The 17,287-nt window shown below is 34.9% G+C and overlaps 1 protein-coding gene across 1 annotated transcript in view; it reads right to left on the bottom strand.

Moving 5' to 3' along the window:
- The window catches only part of ENPP1 (ectonucleotide pyrophosphatase/phosphodiesterase 1), a 60,255-nt gene that overhangs the window by 12,735 nt on the left and 30,233 nt on the right, over positions 1-17,287 (bottom strand). Inside the window, exons 5-17 of the mRNA XM_072965877.1 lie at positions 16,589-16,649; positions 14,541-14,638; positions 12,524-12,603; positions 11,517-11,636; positions 10,353-10,462; positions 8,921-8,986; positions 8,439-8,511; positions 6,273-6,381; positions 5,120-5,251; positions 3,237-3,268; positions 2,353-2,480; positions 1,046-1,115; positions 256-343 (exon numbers count right to left, since the gene is read on the bottom strand). Coding sequence (XP_072821978.1) covers positions 256-343; positions 1,046-1,115; positions 2,353-2,480; positions 3,237-3,268; positions 5,120-5,251; positions 6,273-6,381; positions 8,439-8,511; positions 8,921-8,986; positions 10,353-10,462; positions 11,517-11,636; positions 12,524-12,603; positions 14,541-14,638; positions 16,589-16,649 — 1,167 coding nt within the window. The remainder of the gene's footprint in view (positions 1-255; positions 344-1,045; positions 1,116-2,352; positions 2,481-3,236; positions 3,269-5,119; positions 5,252-6,272; positions 6,382-8,438; positions 8,512-8,920; positions 8,987-10,352; positions 10,463-11,516; positions 11,637-12,523; positions 12,604-14,540; positions 14,639-16,588; positions 16,650-17,287) is intronic.

The raw sequence follows: 17,287 nt of genomic DNA, 5'->3' as shown, positions 1-17,287 counted from the left end.
TAAGAACTTGGAGTGTACAGACCTCCCCACTCTGAGGGCTGTACTGACCGAGGAGAAGGAAGACTTAAGGAATCAGACGGTACGTTCCGCACATTTTCTCAATGCCTCTCGGTCAGGAAGAAGAAAGGCAGAAATGTGAGGGTCTGTCTTGCCTTATCATCATTTCCACAGAAGTGCCCACCATGCAACCTACTTTTGATAATCCTATTCCAGTTCTGTTTTCGGAAGGGAGGAAAGGCGCCTGTTCACACTTACCACACATTAAGTTGTAGACTTCAATATTTTCAAAGGAGTCAACTTCAGTGCCGTGCTTGAATCCAGGTCCGTAGCCAATAAAGAGGGCCTAGGTTGGCCAGAAAAGTAACAGTATCTATTCATTTCAGTTAGGTATGAAGTTACAGAAAAAAGGTATTTTATATCATCCCCTCAAACATATGTGAACTGGTTATGTTAAGATAACAGGAAAAACACTGTGCCCAATGGACTTTGTAGGACATTGCTTTAACCCTTGTTGCACATTTAGTCTAAGAACAACAATGATATTTTTCTTAACTTTACTGTAATTTCTGCCTTGACAGTGTGAAAAGAATGATGATGAAATCTTTTTTCAATCATGAAATGGGATATAAACCTCACTCTGCCTACCACACGCAGTCCCCCATAGGGATCACCTTAGATAATTGCTGTGAGTCTATTTTGAAAATTTTAAAATGTTCATAAATGTAAGACATTATCTTCACTTAAAATATAAGTATGATATCTTTCACCTATTAAATTAGTGGCTTTCATTTACTATGGAACAACAATCTTAATGAAGCACAAATATATGCAAAATAATAACTAGAAATTTAATATGAGGTGTACGCCACATATTCATGAAACATAAATTAAATTTTTAACAAAATTCTATTAATGTCATGTCCAAAGTAAAACAGCTATATGAAAGTACACACTTCATTAATTCTCATTCAAGACTTGTAATGACAATCTATGTTTTTTCTTCAGATATAAACTATAATTTTAAAATTATAACAGGTTTACTCACTTGCATATTCAAAAATGCATTGTCAGAGCCATGAAATCCACCTCCACAGTATTTCCTTTCTGAAGGATTCCTAATTGCCACATAATATAAATTAATAAAGTCCATTCATAAAGCAAAATTAACAATCATGACAATATTTCCATTAATAAAGAATAAGTAACCATTATTTAATATTCTTTACTATTTAAATATCCTTTTATATTCTTTGATAAAGGATAAGTAACTATTAAGCAAGCAATAAAAAAAAAAAGTAAGTAAAGCCATTGGCTTTGAAAAGTATTAAGGGGCCAGCCACCTTTATCTTTCATTTTGTAGACAAATCACTTATAAGCAATATGATACAAAGCAGAAAACCACCAGCATGGTTTTGAACACTGATCATACTATTTAGTCAGCAATTACGTTGGCGATTTAATTATCTTCTCATGGTTTCAACTTTGTCATGCTAGGTTTGTAAAATTTAAAAGGTTCAGCCTAAGGAAATGCTTGGAGTATAATAGATGTTCGCTAAGTATGAGTTCTCCATTGAGGGTAAGGACCTCCTCTTCTTTCACAGTCTTCTAAACACTGAAAGCACAGCTCTCTAATAAAGGAGAGACAGGGCAATTCTGTTGACTGAGTTCCAGTTCACTGCTTAGTTTTTGCTTGACAGTGATATTTATCATCCCTGGTTTCCTGGCAACCATCAAAAGAGTTAATGACCAAGTTTTGAGATATTAACAATATGAACCATCCAAGTAATTTGCTGAACACACCAATAAACTGAGGTGTATTGACGGATTAGTGTAATAAAAATGAAAAACAATTCTGCCTAATGAAGACAGTAACCGCTCATTATTATAAAGAGCTTCTGCCAATTATTTGCTAGACTCTGAAGGTATTATCAGGCATAACTGTAACATGCAGAAGAGATACTTTGGCAAGCAATTACACAAATCAGAGCATAAGAAGTAATCAATACGGAGGTGAGGGGACAGAACAGTGGTAATTAGCTGAGGGTGACCCCCCTCCTCAGGGGACTTCCAGCAATGCCTGCATTCACTTTTGGTTGTCACAAGTATAGAAAGGGTGCTTTTTCACCTAGTGAGCAGAGACCAGGGATGCTTTCAAATATAGCACAATACACAGGCCAGTTCCCCACAACAAAGGATTACCTGATCCAAGAAGTCAGCAGGCCAAGGTTGAGAGACCCTGGGATAAAAAGGGTATTTGTCGCTTTCATATAACATCATTGGAAAGGGCCCAAAGGTGACCTTGAATTATTAACAGATCAAGCTGAGTTCAGAAGGGAGACTGTCAGAACTTACAGTGCAAGTTGCCACTGAGGGTCCAAGTAGAATATCAAGGGCTCAATCCTGTCACTTTTCGCAAAGTGTAAACGCTTGGGTAAGAAATGTTTCAGGTAAGGTTTGAAATGCTGGTTTGGTTCCTGGCACTGAAATTGGAGAAGGCAAAGGAAAACCATTATTTCCATATTTTTGGAAGGGTAAACGTCTCTTGAAATTGCTCTCTAGCTCCATATGAATTTCTTCTCACAAGCATTTAACTAGTAGGCCCAAAAGTCACACATGCAAAAATAAGAGTTCTTACTACTAATATAATGAACAAGCTGAATATTCCCAGCTATTAAATATTGCTATTTTTATAGGAAATCATAATTACTGCATAAAAGTCCCGGGTGCTTAGTCACCAGTCACCAGTTTACATTTCAGCTACAACTGATTATTCTATTTTTAGTATTATAACAATCGTTAAGAATTTTCTATCAACTGAAAAAAGAAAAAAACAATGTAGTATAGATAGAACTCAGTACAAGGACAAAAAGTTATTTTAAAAAATAGGCATTAAAAAGACTGGTAGGAACTATAACATAATGCTAACAGTAGCTAACAGTATTTATGTTAGTACAGATTTAGGGTTTCTCCCTCCTATTGTTTTCAATTATTGCTCATACTATCACACACATTTAACAATGTCAATAAATAAATTCTAAAATTTTTAAAGCCTACATTATTGGAACATGTCCTTAAAGATCTTTGGAAGACTACAGAGCATTTAAATATTGGCCCAGATACTTGAAAATTAGATTAGATTAGAATCCTATAATCCTGAAGCAAATACTAAGCCTTTTTTCCAAATATATATTATACAAAACTAATAATAACTAGATAATAGGAAAAAAGATACTCACAGAAAGGTTTCTGGCAATGCCTTCATAATTAACTAAAGGGGGCAAAGATAAGAATTAATAGTGGATGGTATGCTACAATTAGAAAGAAAAATAATACAGAAGTAGAGAATGTCAGGCTCAAACCCTATATTTAAACACTAAAGCAGGTTTTAAGCAGATCATTTATATTATTATACATTGACCAATGACAAGAATCAGATGGATCTTTAGGAACCATCCCACCCTCTCTACCACTGTGTCTATGAAACGATGTCATATTGAAAAGGCAAGTAACAGAACATCCATCTATCCATCCATCTGTCATCCATATGTCTGCCCATTCATCCATCTGACAGTTTATCCAACTGCCTGTCCATCTGCCTATCCATCCGTCTGTCTGTCTACCTGTCCATGCATCCAAATACCCATCCATTCCTCTATCTAGATCCTGTATAATTTCACTTTTGTTCCACACATGCATAGCAAATATCTGGGAAGACACATCTCAAATCTAACAGGGTTCATCTTGAGAGAGAGAAACTGAGCTGTGAATTAGGGATATTTAGGGTAGATAGCTGTTACTTTTTACTTTATATATTTTAATATTCAAGGATAATTCCCAAATTTCCAGATAAGAGGGACACAGGGGAGTTTGGAAGTGAGGGCAGGTAGAACAGTTCTGAAACTGAAGTCCACAGCACACCTGCTTAGTGCACTTTGCGCTACCAATCAGTATCTGTCGAGCTCTCCGAGATTATTTCAGCTGCACTTCACACGGGGTGAGACAGTTATCCAGATAAAAGAAGATGTACTGTATGTATCTTTCATGTATGAATGTTGATAAAGAGATATGCAGTTTTTGCTTTGATGTGGGAAATTCAGGGGCCTAATGGAGATGAGGATATGGCTTACCCTTGGATATCCGTGGAGTCTGCCACTGCCTCTGTAGTTTTATGACAGGTTTTGTAACAATCACGTATTACTTTAATAGATGTTTAAAAATACTGATTAAAACTTGTCACTGTACAAGTTAGAGTCCGTGCTCTGGGGTTCTATGCTAATATATTTGCATATATTATTTTTTCCTGTAGGGAAATCTATTTCTCCTCATACATATTCAACAAGATCTATGAACACACATAGCAGGGCAGTACTCAAACCTAATCCAGTGCTAATAACTGTCAGAAAAGCTCTTTTTCCTTTCCACCTCAAAGTTAACTGTAACGAAAAAAATAAACAAAACTGCCTTTAGTACTCGAGAGTAACCAAGGATGGTAATCAAAAAGAGGGGTGTAACGGAGTTGGTGCAATCAGTTCTGAAGCAGCCTTGACTTTCAAAAGGATGAATATTTTAAATTTCTTGGCAGTTTGGGTACGGCATGTGGTCAAGGGAGAATGTGAAATTTCTTCTTCTCTGTCCACAAAACACATTCTCGTTGTTTTTTGGAATAGCTTAAGGAAGTCATTTCTGAGAACAGAAATCAGTTGCTTATAGAATTAATCATCTCTGCCAGCATTCCTCCTCATAATAAAATATTACTCTATAACATCTGTAAGTTGCTTTAATGAAATGTTATTAAAGTTGAATAAATGCAGCTGAACTTTAAAGTTTTTTTCTAGTACAAGTAATATTGAACCCAATATAAGTAAAACCCACATTATAACATAAAATAGTATTAAGCTCATCAAATAATATTCTTAGTCATGAATAACAAATAGATAAGTGGTTAGACTTGTGCCTTCACCTCCAGTCCCATAAAATCCCTTTGGGTGCACAGGATCAGCCCTGGAGATTTAATCATGAAAAGGAAATTAACTATCACCTTTAATTTAGAGAGAGAATGATTCAAAGGAATGTACTGTGAATATAATCATATTCAAAATTAGCACAGAGATATACTTACATGAGTAATATTTATCTGGAACATCGGAGGGTCTCAATCGAGCTGCAGGTCCATATACAACTTTAACATTTTTAATATCCCCCAAATATTTATTCAGATACACATATTTCTTACAACTGCCTTGTTCCATGCCTAGCAGAAAAAAAATCGCAAAACATGTTGCAATTTAAATAAAAAAAAATTTAACATTCAATAAGCATGTGGTCAGCATTCGTGATAGTTGAACATCTAATAGAAGTCACAGAATTTTACCTACATCTACCACTTCACTTAAAAAAAGTCTTTCCCCTTTCCTTCATCCAAAATTAGTTTAGTGTTTCTTCTTATTTCTGTATCACAATATCTTTATGTGAATGAGGAGGAATATCACAGTTTTAGATTGAACATGAAAGCTCAGTTATCTTCTCAGAATCAACTAGCATATTAATTGGGAGCATAAAACTCTCAGTCTCGTTCCAGAACTGGAGCTTCCTTAGGATATAGCTTCTGAAGACTGTTGCTGGAAACAGTTTTCAGTATTTCTTTTTTTTTTTAGTATTTACTTATTTATTTATTTCATTGAGGTATAATTGACATACAATATTATATTAGTTTTCAGTATTTCTGAAGCAAACAATAATAACAAGAAAAAACAAACAAAAAGAACCTGTTTCTTATTTTCTTGTGTACACATTGCTTCTATAGCCCTAAGGCTGTACACCAATGTGTGTTCTCCAGGTCACAGTAAGAGTTAAACTAAAATATTGCCAAAATTAATATATGTTGCCTTTAAAAGTCAGATTTACCATGCTAAAGAAAATAGAAGTATATAATAATCTGTTCAAAATTATGTTTAAAAATTTTAGACTAGACTTACCAAAATTCAATATTGAAAAAAAGTTGCAAGTATCCCCTGCGTAAGGAATAAAGCATGTAACCTCCCCCAAATCAGGAGATGAGTGCGTTGTGGTTGACAGGTTCTTAGGTTTCTGTGAATTCTACTTTTCACTTGTACTTTATATTTCATATAGTATTTTCCTGAAGACTATCCACAAGAAACCATATTTTAAAAAAAAGAGTTAACTGTAAAATCCAGAGGAAATAATAAAACAATAATTGATCAAGTAAACTTTAGGGGGCACCATTAAGGATAGTTGATGCCAATTTAGATTACCATGATCTGAAATAAGGATGAGGTTCAGGCATCGATGCAAGTTCAGCTCCTTCAGACCATCCATCAGCATGCCAATCATGTCGTCAACCCTCTGCAAAGCTCTGATGACCTAAGAAAGGGAAATCATCTCATGTCACGGAGTTAAAAGTATTCATGAACTGCTTCTTATAGGACACAGAATGGCACATAGTTTTTGGCTAATTGCCTTTGGCATTTCTCTCTTCATTTTTCTTGGCAAAATCACCTGAGGGAAATTCTTGTGCAGCTTTGCCTGTGTTTTCTGTACTATATCACATCAGTCTAATCTTTATTTATAGTCCGGGTATTTCCCTGTACTATGAAACAAGCTTTTTTGACATGTTCTTTCATGCACTCAAAGATATTTGAGCAACATAGATTGGAATCCTTAAGTGTTAAGATAAAGTGAGTTTTAATGAGCCATTAATATTAGCAGAGTTTATAAATTGATGAGTATGACTTGAAAAGCAATGGCCTCAACCTTGAATGAAGGCGAATCAGAAAAGCCAGGTACTTTGGAAAATGTTTAGTGAATTAGAAAAAGTAGCACTGGTTTTAAAACTTATATGATCTGATAATCAATTATAAAAAGATTAATTGCAAAGACTTACTTGTAGCCAAACTGACCTAGACATGGGTCTCAAGTGTCAGTGACGTTAGTGAAATAAAAATTATACTAGCATCTGGCCAATTGTTCAAACCAAGAAAAGAGCTACAAAAAACTCTTCCCTTGTCTATGACATGGCCATATTGTTAGCCACACACCTCCCACCTCCAAGAAGGAGCATTTCTACTTAGTTGAAGGACATAATAAAAGCAAGGGCACATGGGGTTGTTAACTACACTAAAGCCACTGCAGATAGATTTTGATGGAAAGAGAACAAGGGTTAACACAGATTAAATGAGGGTCAACTTCCCTTTCTCTTCATTCTCCTTTATCCAATGAAATGGCACCAAAGAGAAACCTACTCTTTAAGAGGGGAAAATCATGGGTAGACCTAAGGTAAGGAAAATCGGGGGAAGATTGTTAAAGCAGCTGTTTTACATTCAGGAGAGAAAAATGAAGATGGTTTTTCTCTCCTCCTTATTTAGAGTAAGTAGCACCCTCAAAAACAGGGCTCACAACAGACATGTCAGGCCAGACTTTAGTCTGAACTCTGTACTGGAGAGTCATTGAGCCTCACAGACTATCCAGCCTGGGCTATCTGGGCACAAGAACTGATGAGAACTTGGGGGTGGCTCCATTGAGGAAGAGTGTGTTTTCCCAGCCTTTCATCTCTTGGAACAGCATGGAGCAAAAGGGAACTTTCATCATGACCAGCAATATTCACAGATTCATACTTACTGTTTCCTTTTATATTTTAGGTCACAGAAAAAATATAAATCATCTCTAAGGCAGCTTAGAGACACGAAGAAAGCAGCTCAACTCGTTTTCTGTTTTAATGCCTTTTGTGCTCTAAGATATAAAAATGATACAGCCATACAAAACCTAAAAGTAGTATCTGATGCTTTAAAACACTCCCAATTACAAACATCGCCAGAAGCAGGCTAAGTTCTTGAAAGGATGTTAGGTCAAACAAGAGGTTACATTGAGAGTGTTAGTTCATGAACTGTTCCTGTATTTCTAGTTTCCTAGTAGCCACTCAATGGAACAATAATTATTTGAACTTCTGTAACTTTTGATAAGAACTCCCATCCTTTAATGTCCAAGCTCTGTTATAAGCACGGTCTCAGACAACCAGAAATAGATCTCCTGAGGAGAATTCATAAGAGGCTTCTTCTGCTATTTGACTTGATATCATACATCGCCATAGAAGATTGAAACCTTACTCATTTACAAATTTTCAAAGAGCACTTGGTTTTTACGCCAGTGTAGGGGGATATGGAGTGGACAAAGGCTTTGAAAATTGAAAACAGAATTTAATTTATCATTGATTCAATTTAGCACTATAGATAGCATAAACAAAAAAATGCTCCCAACTCTTTTTGATTAAAGTGCATCCTTTGGTTCAGTAAAAATGTGCTTAATACTCACTCTTTCCAGAAATCGTGGATTCTTATAGAATGATCTAGAAACCTACTTCAAAGCAAGATTCAGTTAGACGCTACCAGGTTTAATGAAGTAATCACTGATAAAAATACACTTACTTCACTGCTGACGGGTCCATATGAATGACCTGAAGAATCTGGTTCTTCTAAATACAGAGTGTAAAAGTGTGGTCTAAATCAAACAGTATCAAAATGTAATATTTTACGAACACATTGTAAAACAGAATAGAAAGAATAATCAACAACTGATAGCCAACAGCAGTTATACAACACTGGGGTGACATTTCTAAACTGGCTGAAAGGGGGAGGGTATAGCTCAGCGGTAGAGTACGTGCTTAGCATATACAAGGTCCTGGGTTCAATCCTCCATTTAAAAACATTTAAAATAAATAAATAAACCGGCTGAGAAATAATTTACATGTTTAGAATTCTTCAAAATGCTGTATAATAGCTCAATAACCAGTTCATCTGGATATAAAACATCATAGCAAATAGCACTGTTTTCTTGTCATCTATTTAAAATATTGTCAGTTTTATAAAACAAAGGAGTATCTTAAAATGAAAATTAATCATCTACATACCTTTCATCTTTAGGAAGCTGCAGCCACTTGAGAACAGCCAAAATTCTTTCTTCAAATGGTACTGAACTAAAGTTAAAGATAAACAAAGTGAAACAAGTCTGCGACAACTGTTTGGGTTTAAAATATAAATATTGTTCTGTCTTACCAAAAACTGTATTCAGAGAAACTGAAACAATTCAAGGCATCAAACGTGTTTGAAGCAATAGAAGAGTTTCATTTGAAAACTTAAATTTTCCCAACAGAGAAACGAACGTTAAATTTTACATGTATGAAAGTTGTAACTGGGTTTAAAACTTTGCTTCCTATACCCTACTTAAGGACCTTACTCCTGTACCTGAGAATAGCAGTTGCTACCGCATGGATAACCCATGTGCCGATACACTCTTCAAAGGGGACCTCATGAAGAACTCACTCATTGATGACTCTTAGTGAAACTGGGAAGTGGACACCTGATGGGCAGACAGCTCCCCAGGCAACATTTCCTGGGCAGAATCAACAATGCCTTCCTCTGGGTGTAGGACTTTGCCTACACAGCTCCATCAGAGGGCTTGCCCAACGCCCTGTACGCTTAGTTGTGTTCTCTACCAACCCTGAGGCGTCAGAGACCATACATCACTACTTTTTAAGCCCCCAGCCCTCGGACAGTGCCTGGCACACAGACTTTCAATCACCATCCATGGAATGAATTTAACAGCAAATAACAAGGTGCTCATGGAAACCATAAAGAGCGAACAATAGCCTAAGGTCACCAAAGAAAATCATTATGGATTTCCTGTTTGGAATTTATGAACTTTTCCTTTCGTCCCTCAAATACGTTGTTGCATTCATTTTACAACATACATTTCCTAAGTGTAAGATAAAATTATTTTGGTAGTCTCCCTAAAATTGTCCACAGGGAGTCTTCTAGAAAAAAAGTTTTGGTTTTTTTTTTCCCTCAATGCCTCATGGATTTTGAATATCACAGGGAGGTTACTCTAATCAGCTTCTCACATTAGATGGAATGTTTATTAAGGTAATTTGGAAATGCAAATCCAGAGATGTCATTAAGATCTTCTTTTAAATGATATTTCCAGACATCAGAGTCATTCCTACCTGTGCCCCATTAATACTTTCATCTCCGTCTCCTAGTTTTCTTTCTTTCTAGAGTAAAAATGTTCACTGGGACTTCATTTCTTATTTCTGCCCAAAGATCCGAATGCAAACTCCAACACGTTACCACTACTCTCTAGAAAAACCTCCAAAAAAACCACTTGTCTAGTTTTACTGCCTATTTACCATCCATCTAAAACTCTTTAAGATAGACTTCTTATTCTGACAAGTCTCATTTTTCAGACGACATATGAGTCAAATGCTAGAACTCAGGCTGTAATTAAGAAAATAATAATAAGCTGTTCTATATTATAGGTCCTAGAAAAAGCACATCCATACACACCCATTATATATTTTATACATGTCTGGGAAAATTCCATTAATTTTCACATCTGATCCTGGCCAAAAAAACGTGCCTGTCTTCAGGCCTTGATATTTAGCTGTGAGCCAAATCTGGGGAAGACAGTAAAGCAGAGTTAGTACATTATGCAAACATTCATCACTCAGGAAACTATTTGTTTATGCAACACCATGGCATTCTTCTCAAGTACTAGAATGTTTTGGAAGTTAATCAGCTCCAGCAGTTAGACTACAAAATAATCGTGTAATATGACTTTGAACAGCAGCAAAAAGAAATTAAATAATCAGAAATTAAGTTAAAAAGTAGGAACAGAAGTCAGCTGGTAACTCCGGCAACTTTTACAGCCATACTTCTACTTAATAAGTTCCCCTGAAAAGAAGAAAAATACATGAAAGAAAAAAAAAGAAGAAGAAAAATTCATAAATACACACGTCTGTAACTTACTGACATTTTTGCTTCTGTAACTAACATTTATTAAGCACTTATTGCCAATTAAAATTCTAAATAGTAGTCCTATAAGCATCCTAGATTATTAATTTAAATAATCCTCACAATAAATTTATGAGGTAGTTAACAGTATTATCTATAGTATAGATATGAGAAAATTGAGGCACAGAAAGAATAATTTGTCCAAAGTTACACAGCTTTGAATGTTAGAGCTAAAATTTGAATTTGTAACTTGCAAATTAAACATCATGCTCTTTTGCTTCTAAGTGGAATAAGACTATTCAAATAGACCTTATAGAATTATCACAGCATTTTTTTTTAAATAAAAAGGAGAACACTTTTAAATCACAGAGAGAATCTTCTAAATTAGCAAATGCAAATGACGTCTAAGTTTACTCCTGCAGAGACAATTAGCTTGGTAGAGATCAAAATATTATTCACAGACTACTGCTCTTTGTTACTAGGGCGGAAAGGCAGAATCAAGCAGAGAAGAAAAATGGCTCAGCGTAACCCAAAGCCAGCTCTGAAATAAACCACACAAAGATACAAGCTATTTATCTCCATTTGTAAAAGGGTGGCCACAAACACAGTAAATGAGATAGGTTATTAAAAACTCCAGGGAATCTGGTATTCTACTCTGGCTGAAACAGATGAGAATAACAAAAAAAATTATTTTAGTAGCTAAAACAAACAACTCACTGGTTCTCCTTTGTACCACTCAGGATTAAATTTCTCTGTACTTTTAAGTGCAAAGTAAGCGTTCATTTTGGGATCATATATTTTGTTGTCAATTATGCCATGGGATTCTGGATAAAGTCCCTAAAAAATATAAAATACAAGTTTTAGACGACTTAAGAGTTTTTAATGTTAGTCACAGAAAACCATCAAAGAGAAACAGACAACTAAAGCTACAAGGAACTTAACACAGCATAAGGAGGGAAGAACAAAACAGTGGGTATTGCCAAACACAACCAACCACTCAAGATTTTATGTATGATTTGTGTTTTATTTATAGTATAGGAGAAAGAAAACTAGGAATGCTGTGGATGAAGCTCTTTACAAAGAAGCAGCCTCTCCAATTTTGAAAACAAGTACTGTGTTACCCTTTTCTATTGCTCAGTGAAGCATTTCTGAACAAACTCATCTTTGGCTAGGTCCGAGAATAGCTTGTATCAATACAAGATAAAGTATTAATTCTCTGGCTTCAACTCTAAGACCTAATGAATTTTTTTTTTCTTTCCAGATTCAAATTAAACATGGAAACTGAAACAAAAATAGGGCTGTCATCCTATCTGGAGTCAGGCAAAGTAGTTTGCTTAAACTCATACATGAAAATGATTGGAAAGATAGTTGAGAACATGCAAGTGTAGACACAGTTTGGGGCTCAAATAAAGTAGGCTACAAAACTAGTAAGAAAAAAAAACAAGACTCAAGAATTAGAGAACCCTAAAACTCAAAGGAAATCAAGAAATCAGTTTTGGGGGTCTTTAGTCACCTCTTTTCACAGATGGGAACCTGAAGCCCAGAAAGTAAAGTAACTTTCCCAAGGCCACAGCTGGTTAGTGGAAAAGGCAAGACCAGAACCTAGATTTTCTTGCTTAACTACACAATGAAAGAGAAGTTGTTTTTTTCTGATCCAAAATCTAATTGAAAAATGTTACATTTATATTTCTTTGAACATATAAAAGCTGAAATGCAGAGCTTACTGTGACAATGCTGTAGTGATTGGGAAAAGTCTTTGTCGGATATACTGGTCTCATGTTTTTAGTATACGTTCCACAGGTTTCTACAAGGGAAAAAAAATTAAAGATTGTTATTAAATATAACTGACAGTCTGCTTCCCTCATTTCGCTTTGGTACCACAGATATCTATCTAAATGGTATTAAAAAATGAACCCAGAAGGGATATAAAAATTCAGGATGAATTACAAGCAACATTGTGGATGCAAATTCAATGTTAAGATAAGGGTTTTTCTCTTAGAAAAAAACATTAAACAAAATAATTAAGCCAATGAAATAATTATCCCAATGAAATAATTATCCCATATCTATCAATAACATTAAGTTCCAGATGGACTAGTAATAATAATGCCTGCTAAATCTTTGGCTGCTACAACTTTGTGGTGACATACCTAAATTACAAGAGGTAGTTATAAAAAACAAAAGCAAAAAACGAAAAACTGCACTAGTACCTAAATCTGCAAAATTAAAACAAGAATGAAGCAGTAGCCGGGGTAACAGTATCCCACCTCAAAAATCCAAACCAGCTAACTCTGGACAAGTTCAATGTTGCTCTAAAGATAAAAGGCATCTTGTGGTTTCAAGGACAAGAAAGGACAGAAGCCAGACTTCCTGATTTAGCCCTACTGTCACATTTCTCTTCTGCCTCTAGCATTGAGGAGGGAACACATAACTAATGATTCTAGCATTTCAATACCGCATTGCCTGAAAATGTTCCTCAGGTTGGCATGTGTATATTCAAACAGTTCAGTATCAAAAGCTACATTCTCCCGTTACCCAGAGCAAGGACTCAGGCTAGCTGTGTACTGATTTCCTTTCAACTTCATGCATAGGCACTTATAGCTCCTTAATAGTGAGGAGTCACTGAACTCGGGATGTCACATTTGGTGCCATCGAAACAAATTTCCTCCTGATGATATAACAAAGGGCCAGATTCAAACTTCAAAGCCCATGAGCTTGGCTGGAAGAACAGAGCTTTCCTTGCCCATGCAAGCCCTTTGCTAAAGACTTTTTATGTCAAATGATTATGTATAAAAACTATTTTCTTCCAAGTAGAAATTCAATACTAAAAATTTAAAAAGCTCTCAAAGAATTATTTTAGCTTGTCACAAGAGAAGTACAATAAATGTACATACGTTTTTACTGAGAATGATTTTGACATTTAAACCAATCCCATATACTCAAGTCCAGCAAATAGTGTTTCAGAATCCCAGAAGATCACCAAAATGGTGTATGTACTTAATTTTATTTCAGTCCAATATTATACTGTAGCTACTTAAATACTGATCCCTGATAATGAGCAATGGTCTTCAGTGTTCATACCCATATTTAATTATCTTCCTTTTTCAGAAACAATGGTGACACAAGTTGATACCCGTATTACTGGTGATTAATGTGATTTAAAACTTTGGCATTAATACTATAAAAAGACCATTCTACTCTTGTATCAGTTACTGATAGAATCATCATTCAATTAAGGCTTTAATTGAGATACAGAAATTGGAAGGATGCTACACAATACTATAGGATAACTAGCAAGTAAATATTCTATGCCTACACTATTAGAATCGTATCAGAAATACGTTCGATCTCTGAAATTCTATTTTAAAGATGTAACACGTATTAGACAAATAAATATATAAATGATTTGTCCACAAAAGGCATCCAAAATCCTAAGGGGAAAAAAAGGTATATCTTATATATCTTATCCTTATATATGTATCTATCACCAAGGGATAAAAATCATAAGATTTTTTTTTTTGCTTTTTTTTGCTTTTATCTTAGAATTATTTAAAAAGCAGCTTCAGAATTGTTATAGTATTAAATACTAGTTCCTTATCATTAGGTTTAACTACTTTTCAATAGAGAAGCTCAGTAAAACAGTTAGATTCTGCCAGTATTTTTCCAAAAAAAAAAGGCTGCCTCCTGAGTCCTTCCCACTAAAATTGCGGCACTCCAATAGTAAACTCTGAAGTTACTCACTTAGTTTGCTAATAACAGGAAGAAGTCCACCCCAAGTGTGTAAATACTCTGCCCTGAAACCATCCAAAGAAAATAAGAGGGTAGGAGGTGTTTCAAACCTGGGTAATGAGAAAAAAAGAAAGAAAGAAAAATAAATGTTTAAAGAAAGAGGAAGAAGACACACATCCAGTGAGGATTTTCTCTTTCCTTGGCACAGGTACCAGTGAAGATTTTCCACTGAGGTCTGTATGTAATCTAAAGTAAACTAACAAGCTGAGCAAGCATCCTCATGAAGGATATTTTACAAGCATTGATATTCACATACATGCTTTTATATACCATCATATGCATCATCAAATAGTATTGATTACGCACTCACACCATTTTGAGCCACTATGCAGAGACCATCATTCATGATTTCTGCTATTCCAAAAGCTAGACCAAATGCTACCAAGAGATAATAATATTCCCAATTTGCAGGAGAATAAATGTTAACAAACAGTATTTTCTAAATTATGTTCTTATTTCTACTAATTTTTTTTCCAGAAAAACCCTTTTCTGATGTTGTCTCTACTTGCATCCAAAAGAGAGTACTTCTTATCACATAAATGATATTCAATACTTAGCTTTGAAGTTTACCATATTTAAAAGAGATCAGTATGTCATAGAGAAGATGCAGAGAGATTTACTGCACTTAAATATACAGACAATAGAGAAATGATCCAAAGCTAGGGATGAGCAACTAATGAAGGTACAGACACACAGAGTTACATGTGTGGTATGGAAATCTAAAGACAGAGGCAAAAAAACATGTACAGTGATACACTCAGCAAAAGAGAATCACTGTGGACAACCATTCCACAGCTACACCAAAACAAGCATGGTTCAGAAATTCTGCAGCTGATCATATCCAGTAGATGGTAGGAAAGTTGTGTATCACTGGATGACCATGAGAAAACTTTCCACTGAACGTTCACTCTGTAATTTAAAATTTGAGAGCAAAGACTCACTTTGTCTTGCCTTTTTCAACTCTGCCTCCTCCCCAGCTTACTCTTACAGCCAAATACAAATGGAAAAAGGAGAAAATTTGTGCATAATTTCCAGGAACTAATATTTGTATCACAGCTCTCTTGGGAAACTGCAGAATCAGCTGCAGATAGTCTCAATGGTCCATACTTGTGTAAAATGATTTCTATTCAATCAACAGAAAACATAAAAATAGTTTACTGGGCCTCCAGGTAAATGTACTGCTATGAGAATTTCTAGTATAATAGAACATGCTCTAAATTATGATCTTCTTGTAAAGAAGAAGGGGTTATAGTTTCCACTAAAAGAGTCAATGTTACAATTGAAAAATAATGATCAAGTTTTAGAAAAAAAGAAAGATTTAAAATTCATTAACTCTAAAATTTGTATCTTGGACTTAACAGACGGCTTAAGGTACATGAGATGTTCCCTTTGAAAAAAAAGCTCTTCTGTTGGAATTTTTTGCCTTGGGTTTAGTTTTTGCTGTTGCTATGACTGTTGTTTTAAACAAACAAAAAAGTACTCTCCCATCCGAAAGGGGAAAAAAAACACACTTTATAAAACAAAAATCTTATTTAAAAAAAGGACAAAAAGAACAAGTATAAATTATGAAAATTATGTAACATCCTCTTACACATATGTTGCTTATCCCCCAATTTATAAATGAACCAAAATACAAAAAAAAATTTTAAAAAGAAGCTGTAAAGTAGTTTTTGTAAGTTCAACTTGATAAATTCCAAATGAAAGTAAAGAAGAAAAGAACAGATACCTTCCTTTCCTAAGAAGAAAAACACAGATACTTCTACCCAACACTCGTGAATAGGAAAGACTAAACATTCATGACCTCCCTTTTTCCCAGGAGCTCCCAGAGTGGGTGTGATGCCATAATCATCTCTGTACCACCAGTGCCAAAAGAAGGCCTTACTAAAAATAATATTGACTGAACCAATGAATAATTACTAGTTTTATCTTTTCAACTAGAAAGAGAAAAAAAATGGTACTTTTGAAAAAGAAAAAATAAGTATCCGAGAATATAATCTTACCCTGCTGGACACTGTGGCTCATTAATGTCCTCACATGTTTCTTCTACCCAACTTTTCTCACCTAAAATATTTTCAAGAAATAAAGTGAGTTGAACACACTTAATAAAAACAATGATTGTGACCCTTGTGAGATACATTAGGACAGATTCCAAGAATAAAATATATTAACAAATACATAGATAATATGGGGCATGATTCTAGGCAAATCTAACAAATAAAGGGAGTTATACTGCTTCAAAATAAGAGTTAATATCAGGAAGGAAAAAAATGAATGCATCATTGTAAGACTACAATATACTACTGTATTTGTGAGAACTTCAATGCATCTTTTCCATTTTCAAACTTTTAATATTTTCAGCCAAGATTTACAACCCTTTTTCTAGCCACCCAACAAAATCTTGTGGTATTAAATCCTTGATGTCTTATTTCCTCCATACAGAGACAGGTTCTGTCAGCCAAAGAATTTCAAGGAACCCTGTTAATACCTGGACAGGACATCCTAATAACATCAGTTTACATATAATCTTTTGCATTAACTTCACATTCACCCTCTCAGTGCATGGCAGACACTGTCCTCATTTACTGTGAGAGGGAACCTGTTATATAGTCAGCCAGGACTGCAAAAGTGATCCTTCCACAAATACAGCATTAAAAATGCAACTAAATAGCAAATAACATGAGGGGAGAGCTCTAGCAGGA

This window comes from Vicugna pacos, chromosome 8, assembly GCF_048564905.1.
Source record: "Vicugna pacos chromosome 8, VicPac4, whole genome shotgun sequence".
In the NCBI taxonomy this organism is placed as follows: domain Eukaryota; kingdom Metazoa; phylum Chordata; class Mammalia; order Artiodactyla; family Camelidae; genus Vicugna; species Vicugna pacos.
This window is presented reverse-complemented; position numbering and strand designations above follow the sequence as displayed.